Source organism: Acanthochromis polyacanthus, chromosome 8 (assembly GCF_021347895.1).
Source record: "Acanthochromis polyacanthus isolate Apoly-LR-REF ecotype Palm Island chromosome 8, KAUST_Apoly_ChrSc, whole genome shotgun sequence".
Classification (NCBI taxonomy): domain Eukaryota; kingdom Metazoa; phylum Chordata; class Actinopteri; family Pomacentridae; genus Acanthochromis; species Acanthochromis polyacanthus.
In genome coordinates this window covers 31,915,961-31,942,794 of record NC_067120.1, presented here as the reverse complement: position 1 = coordinate 31,942,794, position 26,834 = coordinate 31,915,961, and the positions used below count along the sequence as shown (strand labels likewise).

The 26,834-nt window shown below is 40.1% G+C and overlaps 1 protein-coding gene across 1 annotated transcript in view; it reads right to left on the bottom strand.

Annotated features, from left to right (window-relative positions):
• Window positions 1-8,230: 8,230 nt before the first annotated feature.
• The window catches only part of LOC127535112 (peroxisomal succinyl-coenzyme A thioesterase-like), a 37,401-nt gene continuing 18,797 nt past the window's right edge, over window positions 8,231-26,834 (bottom strand). The window contains exons 2-11 of the mRNA XM_051952146.1: window positions 25,564-25,762; window positions 25,388-25,487; window positions 25,117-25,307; window positions 23,948-24,117; window positions 20,409-20,528; window positions 10,458-10,540; window positions 10,200-10,293; window positions 9,674-9,754; window positions 8,523-8,664; window positions 8,231-8,437 (exon numbers count right to left, since the gene is read on the bottom strand). Coding sequence (XP_051808106.1) covers window positions 8,301-8,437; window positions 8,523-8,664; window positions 9,674-9,754; window positions 10,200-10,293; window positions 10,458-10,540; window positions 20,409-20,528; window positions 23,948-24,117; window positions 25,117-25,307; window positions 25,388-25,487; window positions 25,564-25,756 — 1,311 coding nt within the window. The 5' untranslated portion in view covers window positions 25,757-25,762 and the 3' untranslated portion in view covers window positions 8,231-8,300. The remainder of the gene's footprint in view (window positions 8,438-8,522; window positions 8,665-9,673; window positions 9,755-10,199; window positions 10,294-10,457; window positions 10,541-20,408; window positions 20,529-23,947; window positions 24,118-25,116; window positions 25,308-25,387; window positions 25,488-25,563; window positions 25,763-26,834) is intronic.

Below are 26,834 nucleotides of genomic sequence, written 5' to 3'. Positions count from 1 at the left end.
AATTCAATATTAATGGAGGAAGTACCTAATGTGAAATCATTTCCATGTTTTAGTATTACACAGTAGTATTTTAAAAGTTAGATTTGATCCTCAGCTGCCTTCAGTGCTATTTAATATCAGTTTGAGGTTGCTACATTGTGTAATGCATCACAATGTAAACAGAAAAAAAGTTATATGAGAACACCGGTTAACAATATCCCAGTCACCCAGTCATGTTGTTTTCCTAAACTCTATTCACTGCTGGCACAAATCAGCTGCTTTATTTGTTATCCTTTTACAACATACATTACCAGTCAAAAGTTTGGACTCACCTTCTCATTTAATGGTTTTTCTTTATTTTCAAAACTATTTACGTTGTCGATTGTCACTGAAGGCATCAAAACTATGAATGAACACAGATGGAATTATGTAGTGTCGAGTGGGACCTAGTCTTTTGAGATCCCAGGAGCAACCACTACCTGAATAAAAGCTTTAAGCAGACCAACGAAAAGCTAAAATGAGAAACTATATAAATTAACCACATGATTATGCTTATGCTTGATGCAAGAATGATTTTCATAGGCTGATATATATTCTGAAATGATGATTGCTATAGAATAGAATGATTTAAAATGAGTAATATGATCATGTTAAGATGTAATGATCAAAAGGAGTGATTATAAATAAAAGCACTGTGTATGAGGAGAAGTAGCCTATTTTTAACTGTGCACATACAAAAAAGGGGAACTACAATGCTGGGGAAATCTTGGCCTGTGAGGAGTGTGTGCACAGTTCCAAATATGGTTATAGGAAGCGCATGAAGAGCGTGTTGATCAATGTCTTAAACAAAGTGTATGTGTTAACAACGGAATGTGGATGCTGTGTACTTGCTGGAAAAACATGATTTCTGTATAACTGATGTATGTGTTACAAGAGTTAGACTGTGTCTAAACCTATGAGTCAACTGGGCGTACCAAGAGTAGAAATGTGTGTGTGTGTGTGTGTGTGTGTGTGTGTGTGTGTGTGTGTGTGTGTGTGTGTGTGTGTGTGTGTGTGTGTGTGTGTGTGTGTGTGTGTGTGTGTGTGTGTGTGTGCCCATGTTTTTGCTATATTGTAGGGACCAAATGTCCCCACAACTGTCGGAAAACCGAAAACTATGTCACTTGTGGGAACCTCATTTCGGTCCCCACAAGTTTAAACAGTGTTTTCTTGGCCATGTTGTTGTTACTGAAAAAAGTAAAAGTGCAAAAACGTTTTCTTTAGGGTTAGCCATTGTTTTGGTTAGGGTTAGGGTTTGGTTAAGGTTAGGGTTGGGTTAGGGTTGGGGTTTAGAGTTAGACAATTGTCTTTTACATGGTACGGGCCTACCAAACCCAGATAAGGATTGCCCCTCCATAAGGGAGGGGCAAATAATGGTGTAGGGGCCTGCCCCTGCTATGCCCAGTCCTCTCCCAACCCAGACAACAAAAGAAAACTCAGAGAAGAAAATCATCTGTGCACTTAGGGAAGAGAGAGAGGAAAAAAGGGGGGGAGAGACAATAAAAGGAAAGATAAAACTTTGAGGTTCACCCAAATGATACCAATTAGACTAACCTTATGGAGTTTTGAACCCAGGGTTCTCAGTTTGAGAGTCAAAGTCCAATCTGATGAGTTATAGTTCATTTGTTGCAGGCTGAGCTTTCAACAGGTCTAATTTGTTTGAATTTAGAGTCGAACAGGGGGAAGAAAACTAGAGCCTTGAGAGCTTGACAATTGTTTCTAAATACACTGCCTTTGTGTGGTTTTGAACCCAAGGTTCTCGGTTTGAGAGTCGAGGTTCAAACCAGTGAGCTATAATTCATTTGTTTTAATTTTAACATAAGAGACCTACATAGTTAAGGTTAGGGTCGAAAAGAGGAAAACACAAGTCTTGAGACCCAAACACCCGTTTCTAACCCAGCTGTCCTTATGCGGTTTTGAACCTGGGATTCTCCATTTGAGAGTAGAGGTTCAAACCAATAAGCTATAGTTTATTTGCTTCAATTTAAACTTTTCAACAAATCCAAATGGTTAAGGTTAGAATACAGGAAAAGGGTAAGAGTTAAAGTGCACAGTGAAAAAATAAGGAAATAAATAACAAAGAAAAAAATTTTAAATCAAGATCGGGACTTAATCGAAGAACTGGGTCCCCACCCTGACAGAGAAAAGGTAGAGTGGGGTTCTGTGCCCTGCAGTTGGTCTGGGGCTAGGGCAGGTACAAGGCCCGGCTTCTCCCCCCCTGCAGAAAGGATCCTCGCCATCTCGTTGGTCATCTGCGGTTCCTTAGGGTCCTGTGGAGGAGCCGGTGGGAAACTTGATGGGATGTCGACCTTCCGCTGCAGGCCAAGGGTTGAATTGTCGGTGTCAGCCAGGTCCCTGCACCCCGACTGCCCCCTCCGTCCAATGGCCCCGGACCGTGATGTAGAAGAAGATCTGGGGCTCGGTGATTTTTGGCCCTCCTCGTTCCCTCCAGGAAGGACCCTCGTCGTCACATCGGTCGTCTGCGGTTCCTCCAGGTACTGTGGTGGGGCCAGCGGGAAACCCGGTGGGACGTCGGCCCTCCGTTGAAGGCCAAGGGCTGGGTCGCCGGTGTCCACCGAGTATCTCCGGCTCCGCCCCCTCCTCCCTCCAGCGGCTATCTGCAGCTCTCTCCGCATGCAAAGGAAAATAACCTGTTTGTTGAAAAGAAAAGGCAGAGACACTGAAGATGGGTTACCACAGAAAATCAGAAACTAACTGCTACTACTGTAACTACTTTAGGCCTCTGTGGAAAATCTTTTAGGTGATGTGTTTTCATGTTTAGTTCCATTCTGAGTGTTTGCTCGTGACCTCATGTCTGTTCTTAGAGCCTTGTATTCTGGATGTGTATCAGTGTTTCAATTAAAGCAAAAAGTTTACCGCATTTTCAAGTGTTATTAATTCCTTTGGCCTCCAGTAAAATATTATGTTTTTATTTGTTTGTGTTTTAACTTTGCTATTTTAAAATCCATGAAGTTATAGCGAGACGAAGGTTTTGGTATTAGTACCAGAAAGAATTTAAAACTACTTTCACCCCTGCTCATACTAAAGAAAACAGAACAAGAGAACAATAAGTAATTCATAGTTACCAATTAAATAAGTGAAAAGACAATCATTAACTCCTATAAACACTTGGCATCGGTCAAGCCCCGTCTTCATCCTTGTATCGTGTAAAAAAATCATGTTTTTATACTGAATTTTAAACTGGTGTATGTTTGGACATTGCTTCAACTCCACATTCAAACTGTTTCACAGACTGAAACACAGAAACTGTTTCTGGTGGTAAGGGCATTGCAAATTTTGCAGTTGTGTTTTCTTCTTAAATTACAGCTTCTTTCTCAACCACTGAACAATTTTACAATATTTCCTGGCAGTGGTTTATTTTTGGCCTTCTACATTATTTGTGCCGTTTGATATCACACCAGATTGTGGTTTTAAGTAATTTTGACTGTAAGAATAAGGGGTTGGTGTGTTCCAGATAACCGACCTTGTGAATGATCCTTATTGCCCTTTTTTTGGACAAGAATAATGAATGTAACAAACTCTTGTAATTATTGCCCCAAACCTCTATGCAGTAGACTTCTGATCCAGAACCTGCTTTGCTTTGTATAATACTGAGATTTTTTGGACATTTTATTGTGTACAGGTGTAATATGCGACTTTCACTTCTTTTCATCTATCGTTGCCCCAAGGAGTTTATGCTTAAAAACTCTTTCAATCTGATCTCCATCTATCTCTATTTGAACTTCTTCTGCAGTTGCTAAATATCATTAATTTTGTTTTATTCAAGCTTAGGGATAATTTATTTCTATCAAACCATATTATTAATCTTCTCATTTCTGTAATGTCTTCTAGTAGTTAATGCAATTTGTCATCAGAGCAGAAAATATTTGTATCTTCTGCAAATGGTATTAATTTAAACAGATTGGCGACTTTGCAAAAATCATTTATATAAAGTATAAAACGTTTTGGTCCTAACATTGACCCCTGGTGGACACCATAAGCAATGTCAACTCAAAATTCTGTAACAAAGCCACTATTGAGTATGAACAAGAAGAAGAAGAGAATTGTTTGGGCCGATAAAAAACACAAGGAGTGGACATTAGATCAGAGGAAATCTGTGCATTTGTCTGATGAGTTCAAATTTGAGATCTTTGCTTCCACCCGCTGTATCTTTGTGAGACCAGAAAAGGTGAATGGATGGTCTCTGCATGCATGGTTCCCACCGTGAAGCATGGAGGAGGAGGTGTCATGGTGTGGGGGTGCTTCGCTGGTGACACAGTCTGGGATTTATTCAAAATTCAAAGCACACCGAACCAGCATGGTTACCACAGCTTCCTGTAGCGGCATGCCATCGCATCCGGTTTGCGTTTAGTTGGGCCATCATATGTTTTTCAACAGGACAATGACCTCAAACACACCTCTAGGCTGTGTAAGGGCTGTTTGACCAAGAAGGAGAGTGATGGAGTGCTGCGTCAGATGATCTCGCCTCCACAGTCACCTGACATAAACCCAATTCAGATGGTTTAGGTTGAGTTGAACTGCAGAGTGAAGGCAAAGGGGCCAACAAATGCTCAGCATCTCTGGGAACTCCTTCAGGACTGTTGGAAAACCATTTCAGGTGACTACCTCATGAAACTCCTCCAGAGAATGCCAAGAGTGTGCAAAGCAGTCATCAAAGCAAACAATGGCTATTTTGAAGAATCTAAAATATAAAACATGTCTGACTTATTTCACACTTTTTTGTTTACTACTGTCAGTCAGTCTAGCCTTCCTTAACCCTTTCCTCAGGTTAATTCAGGTCCAGCTCTCCGTTTAAAGGGTTAGATTCTATCTGCCTATTAGAATTTACCTAACAGGATTCAGTAGAATAATTAAGCTGGTGTCGAGGAATACTCACCTAGGTCCTTACTGTCTTACACACGTGGACAAAATTGTTGGTACCCCTCAGTTAAAGAAGGAAAAACCCACAATTCTCACTGAAATCACTTGAAACTCACAAAAGTAACAATAAATAAAAATTTATTGAAAATTAAATAATCAAAAACAGCCATTACTTTTGAATTGTCGATTAACATAATTATTTAAAAAAAACAAACTAATGAAACAGGCCTGGACAAAAATGATGGTACCTCTATAAAAGATTGAAAACTATTTGACCAGAGTGACATGATTAACTCAGGTGTGTCATTTAATTGACATCACAGGTGTTTCCAAACTCATAATCAGTCAGTCTGCCTATTTAAAGGGAGACAAGTAGTCACCCTGCTGTTTGGTGAAAAGGTGTGTACCACACTGAACATGGACAACAGAAAGCGAAGGAGAGAATTGTCCCAGGACATCCGAAAAAAAATTATAGACAAACATCTTAAAGGTAAAGGCTATAAGACCATCTCTAAACAGCTTGAAGTTCCTGTGACAACAGTGGCTCATATTATTCAGAAGTTCAAGACCCACGGGACAGTAGCCAACCTCCCTGGACGTGGCCGCAAGAGGAAAATTGATGACAAATTGAAGAGACGGATCGTTGGAATTGTATCCAAAGAGCCCAGAGCAACCTCCAAAGAAATTAAAGGTGAACTCCAAGGCCAAGGTACATCAGTGTCAGATCGCACCATTCGTCGTTGTTTGAGCCAAAGTGGACTTCATGGGAGACGACCAAGGAGGACACCACTGCTGAAAAAAACTCATAAAAAAGCCAGACTGGAATTTGCAAAAATGCATGTTGACAAGCCACAAAGCTTCTGGGAGAATGTCCTTTGGACAGATGAGACCAAACTGGAGCTTTTTGGTAAGGCACATCAACTCTATGTTCATAGACTCAAAAACCAAGCATACGAAGAAAAGAACACTGTCCCTACGGTGAAACATGGAGGAGGCTCAGTAATGTTTTGGGGCTGCTTTGCTGCATCTGGCACAGGGTGTCTTGAAAGTGTGCAAGGTACGATGAAATCTGAAGACTATCAAGGCATTCTGGAGAGAAATGTGCTGCCGAGTGTCAGAAAGCTTGGTCTCAGTCGCAGGTCATGGGTCTTCCAACAGGACAACCATCCAAAACACACAGCCAAAAACACCCAAGAATGGCTGAGAGAAAAGCGTTGGACTATTCTAAAGTGGCCTTCTATGAGCCCAGATCTGAATCCCATTGAACATATGTGGAAGGAGCTGAAACATGCCATTTGGAGAAGACACCCATCAAACCTGAGACAACTGGAGCTGTTTGCTCATGAGGAGTGGGCCAAAATACCTGTTGACAGCTGCAGAATGCTCATTGACAAATACAGAAATCGTTTAATTGCAGTGATTGCCTCAAAAGGTTGTGCAACAAAATATTAAGTTATGGGTACCATCATTTTTGTCCAGCCCTATTTCATTAGTTTGTTTTTTAAAATAATTATGTTAATCAACAATTCAAAAGTGATGGCTGATTTTGATTATTTAATTTTCAATAAATTTTTATTTATTGTTACTTTTGTGAGTTTCAAGTGATTTCAGTGAGAATTGTGGGTTTTTCCTTCTTTAACTGAGGGGTACCAACAATTTTGTCCACGTGTGTACATCCAAACGTCTTACCCTTCTTATTTCAATAAATACTCTCTTACGAAGCAGCCCTCCTTGTAGCAGAATTGATTTACTGATCACGCTTGTTAGTGGCAGCTTTCCTCTTATAACTGTTTGCACTTGGTGATATTCCTAGGTTGGTTTTAGAGGTTTGGAACACTAACCTTAGGGGTAATGTTTAAATAACTAGTTGCATTAAATTAACCTTTAAGAACCATTAGATTTAATGCACACAATAAACTTAACTTTTTACCACTATGCAGGATAGGTGAATCATAATAATCTCATAAGACTTCTCTTTAAATGCAATATAGCTTTTTATTAAGCAGGGTTATAGCAACAGCTCATGATTAAACAATTTAATTATTTCTGATTATTTCTAACTTAACTAAACTGAAGTAAACTAAACTGAGCGTACCTAAGAATCTTCTCTAATTGTAAAATTTAGGAGAGAGAGAGTGGACGGCTCAGCTGTTGCCGCCCCGCCCGGTCTTGACCTGCGTCTAGTTGAACTCCTCTGTAGACCAGCAGACTCAGTACAAAGTCTCCTTTCGGCCTGAAGGATGTCCTTCCTCGGCAGGGTGAGCGGAGAGGTTCTGAAAGCCAATCGTGGTCTGGCAGTTATCTTTTGTGGCAGCAGCTGGAACACAAGTTCGGGCGTTCCTGCTGTCTCTCAGTAGGCTGGTGGCTGTGGAAAGTCTCCGACTCTCCAGGCTGCAATGGGTCGCTGGGTCCCCCGCTGCCTCCTGCGCCTCTCTGGATGTCGTAGGTGCTTTCTTCTCTTCGTCTCTTTGGATAACTGCAGACGTCTCAGGACTCTTCGTCTAGCAGAGTGTGGTCTTTGCTTGTTGAACAAAGTTAGAACAACTTTGCTTCCAACGATGTCCTCAGCAAACTCTGGAGCCTAAGTCCTGCATTGTCTCCACATCTCTTGGGTAAAAGGTCCGGTGTCGACTCTTCAAGACTTTGGCTACTCCGGGGAACAACTCTCCCCGGGGGAGAACTCAGAATTCAGTGTCTCTGTCTCTGTCTTTTATACCCTCCTCCTTAGCTTTAGCTTAGCACACACACACACACACACACACACACACACACACACACACACACACACACACACACACACACACACTTCTACTCTTGGTACGCCCAGTTGACTCATAGGTTTACACACAGTCTAATTCTTGTAACACATACATCAGTTATACAGAAATCATGTTTTTCCAGCAAGTACACAGCATCCACATTCCGTTGTTAACACACACACTTTGTTTAAGACATTGATCAACACGCTCTTCATGCGCTTCCTATAACCATATTTGGAACTGTGCACACACTCCTCACAGGCCAAGATTTCCCCAGCATTGTAGTTCCCCTTTTTTGTATGTGCGCAGTTAAAAATAGGCTACTTCTCCTCATACACAGTGCTTTTACTTATAATCACTCCTTTTATGGAAAGGAAGCCAGGGTAGCCATAAGTTATGAATTCATCAAAACTGAACCAAAAAAAATCCTATTGTTTTGAAAATATATCACAAGATAAAGTAACAGTGAGACAGGGCTCACTTGTATAGTTGAGCCGAGAGAGAACCACCACCTGAACAGCAACTACAGCCTGGATAGTTTTAGCAGTGTTCCCACTGTGCATAACCTGACATCGTCTTTGAGGAAATAACTACAATTTTGACTTCACTTTGGATATCTGCAGTCATTAGCTGTCATCTTGTTTACAGGTGGGATAACAACGTTGCACCAGGGTTTGTGCCGCCGTACAGATTCTCCCTCAGAAAGACCAAGATCTTCTTCCAGGCGTCCTCCTGAGCACGAGAATGTTCCACCGTCTGTCCGCCCCACAGAGCCATGACTGCAAACACAACAAACAGCCGTCAGAAGTGAAGCTCCTTATTCTCGTCAGTGTCTCCAGCTTCCCGGCCTGAAAGTGAACTTACACTTCTCACGCGTGCCCACTTTTCTGAAGATGCTGGCTCGAAAGTGTGGTGTGTACGGTGGTTCAATCAGGTGACCTGTTTTTGGGTACGACAGGATGGTCAGCAGGTGGCTGTTCCCTGCTCGCTCCATCATCTCCTTCATCTGGAAAATAGGAGGTTCAAATCCTGATTTGCTATGTGCCAGAAAGCTTCACGATGTCTTTAATTTATTAAAGTGCAGACCTTGGATGTTTGCATTCTAGAAATAAATCTAACTTTGTATTTACCGGGTAGGTTAATACTTCAAAGCTGCTTAACTTACAGAACTATGAGAAATCTCCTAAAGCTTAAGAGCAAACTAGTCAAATAAAAGAGGAGCTGCAGATTTGAAAGGAAGTATGGCAGCTAAATATATGAAATGTAGAATTTTTCTAAGGTTGAACATCTCTGCGAATAGAGTGGAATTTTAGATTTGGATCCATCCAATGTTTATTTCTGTCTCCTTTGTTAGAATTTCTCTTGTTGATAAAATCATTTATTGCTCTGCAGTATTTTCTATTTGTTTCCGTTTAGCTTGAACTATATTATATCATTTCATGCATTTAGTCAAAATCAAATATTGTTCCCACTGGCTGCTGCAGCAAATAACCACATTATAGAAACATGTTGTTTTCTCACTGTGGCTAAAATGTTGTTCTTCACAAAACGTAGAACTGAGAGAGTGAAGAAGTTCAACTCTTTGTTTTGCCTGAGATCATATAAAATAACATGTTTCTTCCTGAAAGAAAACCTCATATATGTTGCTGATATATGCTATGGATAACAGTGTAAAAGTTGTATAATGTGTTTGGCAAATTCACATCAGTTACTACAACACCAGTGTGCATTATTCCTTATTACTTCCCAGATGTTTGCTGGGTCTGTCAAAAAAAAACTGTTCTACCTTCAAAAAAGAAATTATTGAGTTTTCATGAGAAAATCAAAAACTTCATGAAGATTTTTAAGAAAATGTTGCGGTCAACGTTTTGGACTTCAGTATCTCACTGTACTTATTCCACTTTGTCTCAGAAATCAGTAAAATCTAAGCTAACTTTTGCTATATTGACTTCTAACCTGACTTCAGATCTCCTGTTATTCATTCACACATGAAGCTGTCAGAAAAATAAACTCACATCCATTGCAGAATCATAGGCAGCCCAGCTCTGATCGTCTTCACCTACAACCAGCATCAGAGGACACTGGAAACGTCCCATCTGCTCAGAGACAAACAGCTTTTCACTCTTCACCTGTAGCAGCTTCAGATTATCTCACCTGTATCACCGTCCATTACATCAGGAATTAATTATCCACAGAGTTTTGAGACATTATCTACAGTTGTCGGCAAAAGAAAGAATAGAAATTTACCCACACCGCTGGAAAATCTTTCAACAAAGGTGGTTTCACAATAGACAGCACATAATGTAAATCTCCAGTTAACTTTGAGCAACAAATAAAGCTGGTCTGAAGGAAATTTAAACTCACATGCCTTTTTTGTTCCATCAAATGTCCAACAGATGATTTTAATCTTATCTCAATGTGCTTTGTATCTCCAATGAAATAGGGTCATTGCAATAATAATAAAAGTACACTGTGATTAGACACTTGCATTGAAAACAAGATGAAGTGTTCAGGAATAAGAGAAACTGTGGTGATACTCACATCCACTTTGAATGAGGGGTCAATGGTGATGGGCAGTAGCAAATCTCGCCAAATCACCTCATTCTTCTCACTCAAGCGATGTTTTGAGTCATTTCTGATTAGACAACAAAGTAAATAAAAACACCTAAAATGTTCAAAATCTTGGACAAAACCAAGTCTCAGATTCACTTCTTATCTTTTAAATTCAGTTTCTATGAATGTGTATTCTATCTCAGCGTCAACAGAAATCATGAAGTACATTTAAACAGATCAACTTACAGGCTAAAAAAAGTCAGTATTTCTTTCACAGATCCATCGATTGGCTGCACGTGACTCCCCCCAATACACACCACACATCTGAGCTGTGAGACACACACACACACACTTTCAGTATATGACAACAATTTGTTTTAATCAACAAGCAGATTCCAAGAAGTAACAAGGAGCAAAAAAAGGAAACTCCCTAACTTCCTAAAAGGAAACTTAAGCTTGCTATTAGACCTGTAAAGGGCAATGCTGCTCACACTTCACATCAAGCCCAGCCACCTCAGCAGGAACTGACTGATCTTCATTCACTTGTTAACACCATATTCAGTCTCTTGACTTCTTTGTCTGTCACAAATGGACACCGAGTTCCTCCCAGTCCAAAGCTGAGCTGTCCGTTTGTTTGTCCTTTTCCTGAGACCAGAAACCTGAATTTTGGTCATCCTTGCCAATGTGTTGAGCCATTTGAGTCTTTGTAGGTTGCAATTCACATTGCAACCTACAAAGACTCAACTCACAGCCGTGTCACCTATATTTTGCTTTGATTTGATATGAATGTGCATCCAGACACTGATATTGTGAATACATTTAAGTCATCCATTAGTATCTTAATCAGTGACAAGAGGCACATTTGGACGGAGAACGTCTGCCAATGCCAAGCTGATGTCAACGTCACAGAGGCAAACCTCAGGCAAAAGTTGTTGTCATAATCAAGGATGAGATTCTGGATCTTCTGTGACGTGATATCTGGTCAGGGAAACTTCCAGTAGCTTGTGTGGGACTGATCCACAGGCATTATTAAGGTTCATTCCCAGCACTGCCAGGTCTCTCCTGCTTCCTTGTGCTGCTCTGTTCAAATGGGTTGTCTCCTCTGTGTTCACCATTCATCCTGGAATGCCTTGGACACCTCCTTTGTGCAATGATTGGTCTAACAGGAGGTTTCCAGGTAAAATTGCATGAGATGATGATGCAACATTTTTGAAGCAAATCTTACATTTAAGATCTATTTAAAGCATTGACCATTGAAAAATGCTTTGAAAAAGCTGAGTTACTGCTGGAATAAAAGCTGAACTTCCAGTTTCCTTTTTTTGTTATTAAACTTTTTTATTTTCACACACAGCACATACATGTATCATTTACTTTTGTGTTCATACTTTGTATATATATTGCTGTCTTATCATCAAAACAAAAAGAGAAGAAAGAATAATAATGATAATAATAAATACATAGATAAATGATAATAATAATAATAAACCTAAGTAAATAATATAATAATAATATTAATAGTAATGATAATAATCATAATAATAGAAATGACAAAAATAAATAAATACAAAAATAAATAGTTAAATGGTTAAAAACTAGATACATAATTAGAAATAAAATAGTTTTTAAAAAAATATTTAAAAAATAAAAAATAAATAATGACTGGAAAATAACAGTAATTGCGGTAATGATACAAAGCTTGTTGTCTCATATGCATCCTTTATCCCTATATCCTTTATCTATAATTTCTCTTGCAAACTAAATCTTATTGTAGGGTGGTAACAGCAATGATAGGAGCTACAGCATCACAAATTATGTCTGCATCTTAAGTATAGCTAGATTACTACTTATATGTATGGTACTGATTAAACTGATTTGATAACTGAACCAAAACAACAAAATAGAACCTGATGAGTGGAGTTAAGAACATGGGGGTTTTATCACCTTACCCAGACTTCTGCCCATGAGTTCTTAGAAAATGTAACCAATTTTTCCAATAACTTTCAAATTTGTCTTGTTCAAGCCTAAGAATAAAGGTTAGCCTCTCCATTGTAAAGATATCCCGAACCACTTTGATCCAATCCTCAACTGTAGAAGAATCTCTTGCCAGCCATTTCCTTGTGATTGCTTTTTTACTAGCTAATATTAGGATATTGTACATATATTTGTTTTCAGGTCCCTTCACAGAGTCCGGTCTTAGTCCAAGAAATAGGGTCATGAAATCTGAAGGAATCACTATTTTCATAATTTGCTCCATGTTCAATTTATTTTCTTCCCAGAATTTTGAGATGACCGGGCAGTCCCAAAACACATGGAAATGTGTTGCCTTGCTCTCGCCACAAGATCTCCAGCAGGATGTGGTCCCTCCAAGAGCACTCCTCTGAGTCGGAACTTTAAAAAACCTAACTATACTTTTCCACCCAAATTCTCTCCAGGACATAGCAGATGTACTTTTCCACTGTTGGACAATTATTTTCTCCCATGTTTCCGTCTGCATCGTGATGTTACTTTCCTTCTCCCATTTCTCCTTTATATACACAGTATCCTCCCTTACCAGCTCTTGCACACTTTATATATTTTTTGATATGTTTCCATATCCAGGGTCTGACTTGTAGCTAAGTAGAAAAATCTTCACTAAACCCAGGTTTGTTTGTTGCAATTCTTCCTTTTTCGTTGCTTTCTCTAGATAATGTCTAAGTTGCAGAAATCCATAAAAATCCTGATTGGTTAAACCAAATCGGTTTTTAACTCATTCGCTGCCATTGACGTCTATAGACGTCAATTAAAATCCGAACGTTCGCTGCCAATGATGTCTATAGACGTCAATCATGTTTTTTGACTGAGGGGGCTGCATGATAGTCTGTCGGAGCTTGTCGGTGAAAATCGTTTAGTTTTGGAACGTGAGAGTGTTGCGGTGGGCCAAAAGAATGACAAAGACAGTGGCCATGGTGGGGCGACAGCAAAAAGTGCCACTGCCAACAGCCACTGGCGATCAAAGCCGCGCTAGAAACCGAAACCTAGCGCGGCTTCGGTTTCGGTTTCGCCACCACCGCTGTCTTGAGCTCATCTGATGAAGCCGAGTCAGATGAGTTTTGAGCGAGCACACATACACACACCTAAAAATAGATTGTTTATATTTTGTAAGATGTATTGTTCTGAACCAAAATGTTGACTTGTGTTGCTTGTTTGTAAATAAATGATTTAGCTAACAAAAAGTTAAAAAGTTGACCTCAAAACGCTTTTTCCGAGTTGTTTTTGTTGTTTCATATAAGTAAACAACTGTTCAGTTGTGTGGGATGTCACTAAACCAAAAAATATTGGCATCAAAGTGACTGCTCTGATTGATGTGCCTCTCTGCACAAAAAGCTCGTTATCTTTGTTTTTTGGTCAAAAACAGGTGTTTTTGCTGAAACGACCCTATGTTCTGCTACCGATAACTTTACAACCGAAAATGCGAGAAACAAACTTTTTTTTTCCTGATGAAAGAAGAGAATCTACCCTTTCTTTCGGTAGTTTCAATGTTTATGTAGTCTTAAAACTTGATATTCTGTAGATCTTGAAAAATCTGTCAAAATTCTTAAAAACTCTGGCAGTATGGGGCTCTTTGCTCTGAAAACAGCTGGCAGCCACTGAGTTAAGATCCTGAAATTGTTGCATTTTGCCCCCCTCATAAAGATCACTATGTTTTGTTAACCCTTTCTTTGTCCACTGTTTAAATCTTGCATCCATCCTATTTGGTAAGAACTCCGAGTCATATCCTATCCATCTTAAGACCCAGTATTGTTCCTTGGTCTTATTTTCACTAATTACCCTGTGCAAAATCCTAACTGATGTTTTTATTCATGGGTTTACATCTTTCAGACTGGAGAACAATCCATTGTCTCCTATAACTGCTTGCAATGGGACATGGCTGCATATTTGACACTATGTCTTTCCACTTCGCTTTGTAGGTAGGGTTGCAAATGCTAACCAGAGTTTTTATCTGTACCGCTTTATAGTAATTTATAATATTTGGGAGTGAGACGCCTTCTTTGGCTTTTGCTAGTTGAAGAATCTTATAACGAATTCTTGGCTTCTTCCCCTGCCATATGAATCGTGATATCAGTTTATCTAATTCCTGAAATTTCTCCTCTGAAAGTTCTGCTGGTATGTTTTGGAACAGATATAATAGCCTCGGAAGCACATTCATTTTTATTGTTTCAACCCTCTGTCCCAGTCCTAGAAAGGGAACTCGATTCCACCTGTTCAGATCAGATTTAATTTTGGAAAATAAGGGGTCATAATTCTCCGGTATAATCACGTCCAGGTGTTTTGGAATATTCACACCAAGATATTTAATTGACTTCGAATCCCAACTGACTTTAAGTTCCTTTCTGATGGTTTGACTAGGAGAATAATTAAATGCTAAAATTTGAGATTTATGGGTCTTTAGTTTATAACCTGATAAAGTTCCATATTCCTTCAGGGTCTTAAGCAGATATGGAAGAGAAACAGATGGCTGTCCCAAGTATATTAATATATCATCAGCAAACAAGGCAATTTTGTGTTCTTCTTGAGACACCCTGATCCCCTTTATCTTCTCATTCTGTCTTACACATTGACTCAGAGGCTCTATAAAAATGGCAAATAAGAGCGGGGACACAGGGCAACCCTGCCGACATCCCCTTTCTAGCTCAAAATTATTTGATAATCCTCCATTAATGTGAATTTTAGCCGTTGGTTTATAATAATAAACTGTGGAATTGAAATCTCTCTAATGTTTTATATAGGAAGGACCAATCGACAGAGTCGAAGGCCTTCTCTGCATCTACAGCGCTCGATTTAAGGCGGAGAGGTCCGGTCACCCAAATGACATTTTTTGGGCCACCAACATATGTCAATTTAGACATTTTTTGGAGCCAAAATCAACTTTTAGTGGCCAAAAAAATTAATCCTACATTTTTTTTTTTTTTTTTTTTTTGGGGGGGGTTCCAGTTCTTCCTCCACGTCAACTTGTTAGCTGGAGCCGCCGAGCTATCACTGGTCGCTAGGCAAAGTGTGCCTTAAAACCCCCCACGGCCGTGAAAAGTCACCCACGAATGAGCAGCGCATTGTCCGGAGCTCCTAGCGGGCGACTGGGACGTTGACAGCCGGAACAGGTGCGGTTTGTCCCGGGCAGATGAGCGACGAGGAGCGGCAGGTGTTAGCCGAGCAGCTCGCGGGGGATAGCTAGCCAGCCGGGGAGTCTGAGCAGTCTGTGACCGGGGAGAGCAGCCGGCGGACCCGCCGAGTTAAAAATGACAGCTCCGGTGGCTTGGTGCTTTCCGTTCGCGGTGCTCAGGCTCAGTTGGTGCTGTCCTCCGGATGCCGCCACCACATTGTGGGCTGGTTCTGGATCCGACGGAGTCTCGCGGACTCCCGCGAGATGTTAACGACGCTAACATCAGCGACAATAAAGAGTTCAAATTTGAAATTAAATCGGCGGAAATCCGCGGAAAATTGCCATCCCTGAAACTTGGATTTGGAGGTCAGTAGCCCAAATCAAAATATTTGGGCCCCTAACCAGCGTGTTTTTTGTCATTTTTGGTCGCCAAAATTGGTTTTTAGTCGCAAATGGCGACCTGGCGACTAAATCGAGCGCTGATCTAACCCTAATAGGACACCCTCTAAATTTTTTCTATTTATATGGTTGATAACATGTAATGTCCTCCTAACATTGTCCTGTGTTTGCCTCTGTCGAATGAACCCCGCTTGATCCAATTGTATGATTTGTGGAAGTATTATTTCTAGGCGTTTTGCCAGAATTGACGTGAAGAGTTTATAATCTTGGTTCAACAAACTAATTGGGCGGTAATTACAGCAGTCTGTCTTATCTTTACCATCTTTCGGTATTATACTTATGATTGCCTCCCTCCAAGATGGAGGTATCTCTCTTTTTTTAAGGACCCAGTTGAATGTTCTTAGTAGTAATGGTGATAAAGACTCTCTAAAAGTCTTGTACCATTCCGCTGGGAACCCGTCAGTACCAGGAGACTTGTTTAATTTAAGTCTAGAAATTGGCTTTTGGAGTTCTTCAACGGTCACATTAGCCATTAAAAAATTATTCTCGTCTTCTGTAACTGTTGGGAGATTAAGTGACGCAAGCAGTGATTCCGGTGACTTGTCCCCCTTATTGGTCATCCGGGCATATAAATTTTTATAATATTTTTCAAAGCAAGTGCGAATGTCCTGAAAGTCATGTTTCATTTGTTTAGTGGTTGGGTCTTTTATTTTTATATACTACTCTCTCTGCTTGTCGCTTTCTTAGTTTATAAGTCAGAATTTTGGTTGATTTACTACCTGCTTCAGAATACCTCTGCTTCAGAAAGACTAACTTCTTCTGTATCTCAACCTCGTAAATTTCTTTGATCTGGTTTTTGACATCCTTAATTTTCTGAGTAATGTTCGAACGGACATCTTTTTTATGCTTTTTTTGCATATTATCTAACTCTTTTTCTAGTTGATTCAATTTTTCTTGTCTGAGCTTCTTTTCAAGGGCCGATTTTGGAATTATTTTTCCTCTCAGGACCGCTTTACTCGCATCCCACACCATAAGTGGGGACACTTCCCCATTATCATTTTCTGACAGGTATAACTGAATTTCCTTTTCAAGTTCTTCCTTCATTTTTGCTTAAAGTACATTGAAATTAAGTCTCCAGGTGAAAGTATTTTTGCTGCTTTTTAGATTTAAATCTAAATACACTGGGCTATGATCTGATAAATCCATTATCCCGATTTTACAAGACCTTACAAAACTGACATCTTTAAAGTACATAAAAAAAATCTATTCTTGAGTAAGTTTTATGTGGTGGGGAATAAAAGGTATAGTCTCTAGTTGCGGGATTGAACTCCCTCCATACGTCACAAATGCCCATCTCTGTCATTATCTTTCGCACCTTATTGCTTACTGTATTATTCTGGGTCTGAGTTAATCTTGATGCATCCCACTCTGGATTCAATCTCAGGTTGAAGTCACCACCACAAAACACCATTCCCTGGGCTTTTGTAATCATTAGGTCAAATATCTTTCTGTAAAACCCCCATGCCGAACCCGGGGGTGCATATACATTTAAGAGAGTAATTTCTAATCCTTCTAGTTTTCCTACAAGCATATTAAATCTACCTACCTTGTCCGTTATTTCTGTTATCTTTTCAAAAACTACTCTTTTCGATATAAGGGTTGCCACCCCCCTTCTATGTCCTGTCTTATAAGAGGATGAATAAACCTGATTAAAGCCCTGCCTTTTGAGTTTTGCATGCTCAGGCTCTGTTAAATGTGTCTCTTGTAGAAATATTATGTCTACCCTGTCTTTTCACATTTTGCTCAGAATTTTACTTCTTTTTATTGGATTAAGTACACCCTTCACATTATAGGAGGCCAACCTAAGTGTAACTTTTTGTCTTTCCATTTTTAATCAAGTGCCACTTTTAGTCTTTCTACCCCCCCTCCACTCGAACTTTATAAAAACATGAACACAGAAAATAACATTAATAGAACAGTCCCAGAAAAACATGAACTTCATACATTTTACCAATATCACAGGTTGAACTTCCAGTTTTGAGGTCTTATTTGTGACCCTGGATGAGCTGAGATGTTCTGTCAGCTCAGAGAGTAAGCCTCCATGTGTGTCCAGCTGTGGAGGGCCCTCCATGTTTTTAGCCTGTTCAGTTCTTCCCCAATCTTACATTATATAAGAAATGTCATTAACCTAAACCAGTCATTTCCCATGGCAGTGTTTTAAGTATAGTTTGTTTCACATTCCCTATTACTTCTAGGCCTCCTTACCGTGAGGTATTTGCATTGAAACAAGATCAGTTCACTGGTCAGAATGCCTGAAAGCGTCCATTCTCTTTTTGAAACCATCCCGCAGAGACTCTGGCTGCTGCGCTGCTCCTCTCGGTGATCGGATTTTGCACCACATCAGGTTTCCCACTCTGTCAATCCAGCTCGTTGGTGGTTTATAAATCGTCACAGATAAGCCTCTCTTCACCATGTCCTTCGTTACCTCTTCTGCAGAGATGTACAAGCATGTTTCTCCCTCATAAAACACCCTCATCCTGGCTGGAAAAGGAGTCTGGAATCTTATTTTATTCTCCCGCAGCACTTTCTTTGCCTCGGTGTATTCTCGGCGCTTTCTGAGGGTCTCGGGTGCATAGTCGTGGTCCACAAAAACCTTTCTCTCCTGATAAAGAAACCCCTTTTTTTGCCACACGAGTTTCAGTATTTTTTCTTTAGTTTTGCTGCTGGAGAACTTAACTACTATGGATCTCGGGGGGGAATCAGCCGGAGGTTTCGGTCCCAATGCGCACGTTCGATCTTGAGGTCGTTGGTGGGAGACAGCTCCAGTTTATCCCCCAGGAGATTTTCCACAAATGATATCATCGATGTGGAGTTGCTCTCTGATCCTTCCTCTATGCCGTGTATTCTTATATTCTCCTGTCTTGCTCTTCCCTTTTGATCTGTTAGCTTCTCTTCCAACTTAGCCTGTAGCTTTAGTAGCTCCCTCGTAGCCTCCTCCAGCCCCTGCACTCTCTCCTCTGACTCGGTAAGTCGCGTTTCGACTTCATCTACTCGTCTGTTAGTTGCCTTAATATCCTCTCTTATCTCACGAAGAGTATCCCCATTTTCACGCCGAAACTCACTGAGCTCTTGCAATATCATCTGCATGCTAGCCATGTCAGCGTCCACTTGTAGCTCCTCTCTGTCAAGATGGCTAGCTGTATCGTCCTCGCTCGATTCTTTCTCGGCTGTTTGAGCCCTATCCTTCATCTGTGAAACGCTTTTTTGTTTTGGTCTCGGCATGTTATAAACGCCACTTCTAGACTTCGTTTGTTGACAGTCAGTAATCTTTCAAAAATCTGGCGTTTGTCTTAAAGATTGGGGAGCTCTGTTCGTGTGCTGCCTACCTCATGGCTGCTTAAAGCGGAAGTCCTCAGAACTTCCAGGTTCTTAAAAAATAAGACAGTTTCAAAAGAGCTCACGAAGGACAAATTCCTTGTTCTTGTGCTGTGCTGAAGTGATTCTTTCTGTGCTTCTCCTGATACAGCATTTATAGAATCAGCAGCTAAGCTTGTCGTACTCTTCTTGAGGAAACAAATACTCCAAGACATGGGCTCCTGGCACTCTTAATCCAGCTCTAGTAACATGGTAAACCATTTCTAGGCCTGGAGGCTTCAGAATATTACTTGTCCCGACTAATACACAACCTACCCTCTATATTTCTCTCTAAAACAGTCAGCCAGATTAGCCATTCCCCATTGTTTCCTGTCTCTGAACCATTGTAAGTAAAACATATCTATATCACATATACTACAGATCTCGTTGACCTCTTTTGACCTACCAGATTTAGGCATGTATATGTTACAGGCGAAATTAGAATCCAGGCAGATTTTAAACCTGCCTAGGCAGAATTAGAATTTTGATTTCGCCTAGGCTAGATTGAAATTTGAAGGGTTTTGAATATGAATACTGTATACCAAAATCCTGTTAGAGGGTTAGGGTTAGTTTTAGGGTTATTCTTTCTAATATACAGGCTATTGATATATCACGATTGAAATCGGTACAAAAACCATGGTAGAATTTTGATTTCGCCTAGGCGAAATCAAAATTCTAATTCTGCCTTGGCGGATTCTAAATCTGCCTGGATTCTAATTTGGCCTGTGACATACACATGAGCTTCTGTATGTACTATTTCAAAACTAGAAAAAACTTCACTGAAATCTTATTATTTCCTCTTCTCTTACATTTATCGGTGCAAATATTCCTCCTATAATTTGTCTTAGTCATATGTCTTTGCCAATACCCAATGACGACTGCAAAAAGACTGACTTTGAGGATGATATCTAACAGTGTTCCTATGTTGCTGCACAGAAAACAGCTTTCTCTTCGGCACCATGGATGGGGCAGTAGGGCATTCAGAACAGATTGCTGTGTTCAGTTCAACCATCCAGGACACTAATCTGGGGAACCGTCCACCTATCTACATCTGTCTACCATCTCCATGCCTGTCTTAAAATGTGTACATCACTTTTAATTTCAAATGTGTTATAAAAATATAAACTTGATTTTACTTGACTTAATAAACAGGAATGACAAAAAAGTGAACACATGTATTTCCAAAAACACTTTCACATTACAAATACTAAGAATATGAAAGTATGTTGGAGCTGTGGTTGCCTTACCTTTATAACCTGGGAGTAAACAGCCATTCTGAATGTAATACTGGTGCCAAGAGAAAGGCCCAACATGGCGATCCTGCTGCCAAGGATTTGAGGGTGCTGCTGCAGGACTCTGTAGGCTGTCTGCAACAGGAAAACAAGTCAGAAAACAAAGTGTGAGTGCTGAAACGCAAAAACCTGTGTGTTTTCATCCGTTTATCTGATATGTGTTAGATGTCACATAACTTCTGATGCTTCAACAAACTCAAACCTGAAAACATTTTGTTGTCAACAGATCTCCATAAACCTGCTTCCATCACATCATGGAAGCAGGTCCACCAATGAGAAGCAGGCTGCTATAATGTAGATGTGATCTTTGAGTTTGAGCTCTCCTCTTGGTGCAAGTGACTGAAGTCACATTTTCTGACTTTAACTCTTTGCGCAGCGTGGGTCAGGAGATACCTATTTTCCATTGGGTTTGGGTCACTTTTCACCCATGTTGCGCATCAAAGGGTTAAAGAGCTGTCAGACGTAGATTTCCTTATCTTGAGGAATTCATTATTGGATTCATGAATTCCTCAAGATAAGGAAATCTACCTCTGAACCAAAATTACCTCTACTAATGTCACAGTAACAATGTACAATTACATTTCTTTGTAACAAGTTAAGAAGAAATGAAATTGTACATGAGTCACTTCCTCCAGCAATTTTTACTTTTAATAGCTGAGCAGCCTCTGCGGAGGGGGAATGAGAGTGAAAGTGAATGAACCACTTTTAAATGGGATTATTGACACATAAACACATGGATAACAGGCACACATTCCAGTGTCTGCAGCCAGCTAAACAATATCTCTCTATATAGTTGAAACCAGAACTTGACATAGACCGTATAAAAAGACACACAACCTTTCTTCTCACTGTCTGGGATGAAATCAGACTGAACTTTTCCTGATTGAGGTCAGTTAGGATTATCAAAATTATTTCTATTTGCTAAATGCCAGAATAGTGCTGAAAAAGTTGGAATTATGGTTATTTATAGGTTATTATGCTGTGATGTTACTGGTGCGGCTCACTTGAGATCAAATTGGGCTTTCTGTGGCCCCTGGACTAAAATGAGTTTGTGCATCACTTCATCCGCCTCTCTTCTTCCTGTGATGCACCCATCACTTTGGAACAGGGTAAATCTGGACTCATCAGACCACATGACCCACCACATTTGTTCCTCCAAGATGATGGTTCAACACAATCCTTAAGGTTTTAATAATGCATTGGACAGTTCTTAACCTGATTTTAGTCGTTTCAGAAATCTACTTTGTTGTTTTCTTTGCTTGAGAAGTGAGAAGATGAGAAGCTCCTCACTGCATCAGCTAGAGTTAAATAAATTGTTGCCTACTGAAATGTATTCATCACTGCAGCAATTATCCTATGGAAGGCTCTTGTCTATTTACATATATATATATATATATATATATATATATATATATACAGTGCCTTGTGAAAGTATTCGGCCCCCTTGAACTTTTCAACCTTTCGCCACATTTCAGGCTTCAAACATAAAGATATAAAATTGTAATTTTTTGTCAAGAATCAACAACAAGTGGGACACAATCGTGAAGTGAAATTTATTGGATATTTTAAACTTTTTTAACAAATAAAAAACTGAAAAGTGGAGCGTGCAATATTATTCGGCCCCCTTGCATTAATACTTTGTAGCGCCACCTTTTACTGCAATTACAGCTGCAAGTCTCTTGGGGTATGTCTATCAGTTTTGCACATCAAGAGACTGAAATTCTTGACCATTCTTCCTTGTAAAACAGCTCGAGCTCAGTGAGGTTGGATGGAGAGCGTTTGTGAACAGCAGTCTTCAGCTCTGCCCACAGATTCTCCATTGGATTCAGGTCTGGACTTTGACTTGGCCATTCTAACACCTGGATACGTTTATTTGTGAACCATTCCATTGTAGATTTGGCTTTATGTTTTGGATCATTGTCCTGTTGGAAGATAAATCTCCGTCCCAGTCTCAGGTCTTTTGCAGACTCCAACAGGTTTTCTTCCAGAATGGTCCTGTATTTGGCTCCATTCATCTTCCCATCAATTTTAACCATCTTCCCTGTCCCTGCTGAAGAAAAGCAGGCCCAAACCATGAGGCTGCCACCACCATGTTTGACAGTGGGGATGGTGTGTTCAGGGTGATGAGCTGTGTTGCTTTTACGCCAAACATATCGTTTTGCATTGTGGCCAAAAAGTTCGATTTTGGTTTCATCTGACCAGAGCACCTTCTTCCACATGTTTGGTGTGTCTCCCAGGTGGCTTGTGGTAAACTTCAAACGAGACTTTTTATGGATATCTTTGAGAAATGGCTTTCTTCTTGCCACTCTTCCATAAAGGCCAGATTTGTGCAGTGTACGACTGATTGTTGCCCTATGGACAGACTCTCCCACCTCAGCTGTAGATCTCTGCAGTTCATCCAGAGTGATCATGGGCCTCTTGGCTGCATCTCTGATCAGTCTTCTCCTTGTTCCAGGTGAAAGTTTAGAGAGACGGCCGGGTCTTGGTAGATTTGCAGTGGTCTGATACTCCTTCCATTTCAATATGATTGCTTGCACAGTGCTCCTTGAGATGTTTAAAGCTTGGGAAATCTTTTTGTATCCAAATCCGGCTTTAAACTTCTCCACAACAGTATCTCGGACCTGCCTGGTGTGTTCCTTGGTCTTCATGATGCTCTGTGCACTTTAAACAGAACCCTGAGACTATCACAGAGCAGGTGCATTTATACGGAGACTTGATTACACACAGGTGGATTCTATTTATCATCATCAGTCATTTAGGACAACATTGGATCATTCAGAGATCCCCACTGAACTTCTGGAGTGAGTTTGCTGCACTGAAAGTAAAGGAGCCGAATAATATTGCACGCCCCACTTTTCAGTTTTTTATTTGTTAAAAAAGTATAAAATATCCAATAAATTTCATTCCACTTCACGATTGTGTCCCAATTGTTGTTGATTCTTGACAAAAATTTTTAATTTTATATCTTAATGTTTGAAGCCTGAAATGTGGCGAAAGGTTGAAAAGTTCAAGGGGGCCAAATACTTTCACAAGGCACTGTATATATATATATATATATATATATATATATATATATATATATATATATATATATATATATATATAAAGAGTTCATTTGCAAAAACAGGTAACTCCATTTTCAGAAAACTCATTTTTTTATTGTTTACTTGAGATAATAATAATGATAATAATGATAATAATAACACTAATAATTTATTTTTTCTCTATTTTTTCATGGATTTTTCTTCTGAGTCAAATCCACTCAACTTCAGTTTGATTGATATTATCTCTAGTAAACAACAAAAAAATGTTTTCTGAAATTTTTATCAAAACGGAGTTATCTGTTTTTGCAAATGAACTCTTCATATATATATATATATATATATATATATATATATATATATATATATATATATATATATATATGCATGCCGTAGACTTTTCTTTTATCTGCTGCTTACTAGTGACTGAAACATGAAGTTAATCAGATTTACCTCAAAGTACTGGTTGTCCACCATCTTTCCAGTTTCCACGGTGAATTTACTTGTAAGGTAGTCGAGGGCCAGAGAAGCGAAGCCATGAGAGGCTAGCAGTGCTGCACGATATTCCACCAACTGCCCTCCACCCCCCCACAGGTCCAGGATGCCGGGGAAAGGTCCACGTCCTTTCAACAGGTCCAAATCAAAGCATTACAAGTCACATTTTATTTTTGTGATCCTTCTTTAACTCTGGACTGCTTTCAAATGAAAGCTATTTTAATGTGTTCACTGAATATCTTTTTTACTTAAGTACTCAAACAATACCTGCCAGCCACAGCTTAAAGGACTTCTAACACCTGAAGTTCCAAATCAAAGTCCATGTTTTTGTTGCATTGTCTACATTTGATCCACAAAATTTGACATTGTCATCACATGACTGCACTAAAGATCTTCACTCGACATTCCTCCAACCAGTCATCTGTTTGTGATTGATTGTCAGATTGGTGTGCAGAGAAGTCCTTAATGATACCCAAGTCGTCCTAAAAAGGAAATTTGTCCTTCTCATAGGTCGATGTGCTGCATTTTGAAATGGCGATGTGCAGCTTTGTGTAAGGCTGGTGCAGGATGTTCATCTTCAGGGGAAATTGCTCCCCTGTCCTCTACTATTCTGTCTCACATTCTTTCTAGAAATACTTGGAAAGTGTCAGCATTTTTTCCAGTATTCTTTAAATGATGTTGTCACACCATATTTCAATTAAAAACTTGATCTCCTCCCTTCGTGCCATTGTGACTATTTTGTTTTTATTTTTCCTTCCAACAATAATCTTCCTGCAATTGGTCCAAAAGTCCAAAACATCCAAAAACAGTTTGTTCAGTAATAACAAACTGAGCCATGGTATAAGGTCAACCAAGACCCAGACAAACTGTTCATTTGTACCAAGGCTCAGCTGTTCAGTCGACACCATGGTCCAGGGGAGGTTTCACGCCTGTATTTTTGATTTTGCACAACCTCAAAAGTCAGAAAGATATTTCGGAAAAGGCTTTATTTAAGAGTCTTCCTACATCTCCTTTTCTCTGCTCACTGCATTTGTTTCCTCATGCACCTCACATCCAGTTCATGCCTCCAATGCTGGCCACAGTTACACCCACAGAACACCTCCCTCTAGACTTTCTTCTGGTCCTACCTGCAGGCAGGAAGAGGGTCGCAGTGAGTCCATCCTCTGTGACTGGGATTCTGCGGACGCCGGGTGCCATGTACCAACGCTCCACCAACACACTGGCCAGAGGCACCTGATCCACAAACCCCTCTGTCTGGTGACCCTGGTACACTGAAACTGTGACCTCCATGGGAGTCTGGACGTTCTTCTTCCTCAACCTGAAGGGCGATGAAATAATCAGCTCTGCTAGTGACAATGGATTCTGAACTGACTGGCATCATTTTTACAGTTGGCCTACCTGAGCCCTGGTTTGCTGCCTGGAACTGGTCTGAGGCTCCACAGTAGACCCATCGCTTCAACCCCACAGTATGTCCCACCTACACTGGCATCCTGTGAAACTGTGAAGTGCAAACTTTTCAATACCATCAAAGTATTTGCCCAAAGTTTTCCACATCCAAGTACTGAAAAATGTACCGTTCACAGTCCCGCTGGCATCTGTCATGTAGTGACCGAATGCTTCCCAACTGTTGCCGTCTTCACACTGGTGGAGGGCATGGACAGTCAGCTGACAACCAGGGAGAAACTTCTGAACCAGGACAATGAACTTTTCATCCATCAGCCCTCTGGACGGATGAACAGACAACTTAACACACTGCCTCCTGTCCATCTTGAGCTGAGAAAAATAAAATAATCTGAGACAAATAGGCTACTACTACTATTTTAATATGTTGATTAGTTTCTATTTTATTTCACTTTCTAAATATCTATTTGTTTGTTTTGTCCATTGTCTTGTTTTCTTATAGTTTTCCTTCTCTCTTATCAGAACAATTCCTATTACATTGTTGTGCTGTATAAATAAACGTGCCTTGTCATTATCTATAAAACGCTTTATGTTCTCATAATGTTGCAGGTTTTGTATGAAAACCTTTGGTATGACAACTATATCAATAGAATAACATTTACATTAACTTTGAACTGTTGTGGAGTACATGCGAAATGAAAGTACAAATACCTCAGATTTGTAGTGCTAGCATAAGCATGCCTATACAGTGCACTACCCTTGCCAGTGCGTAAAGTCCATCAGGTATTTATGGCGTATGAAGGAGTTCAAGGTGAGTGTACTTTAACCAGACAATGCATGCATTGTCTTTTTCAGCGAAAACATGTTGTCCACGATAATCCCAGTAACAACCTGATACAAGCTACTCACTGCTGGTCACCTTTGCTCTTGTAATGACAGAGAGAGAACGCTCTCTACTGCGGCACACGCGTTTAAAACCTGTAGACACACGCATGCATATCCACTCATGTCACAGTTTCTTACCTTCTTAAGGTTTGTTGGTTCTTGGTAAACTTTGGTTTATAAAGTGTCTCTGCTATGACTTAACTCACTGAAGAATGCGGAATACAAGCTGTGAGACAATATCTGTAACGCCACAACAGCAGACTTCATAAAGCTTCACGACAACTGTCCGACAAACAACCAGGTATGGTAGTCAGAGGATTCATTCTCCTCCCACAGATACGACGCTCTGCTGGGACACAAGATGGCGCCGTTGAGCCGCTGATCTCCACAGTGAGTGCAGCGCAGCCAGGAGTAGGAGATTTTCAGGGACATTTGGCATTCAGGAGACATTGTTAATCTCCTGAATGTTGGTCCTTCGCTGTGCAGAACAACATATTTTCAGACACCAGAGGTTTCTGCCCCAACACGAGTCACCATACCAGATATGTGTCTGGTAATT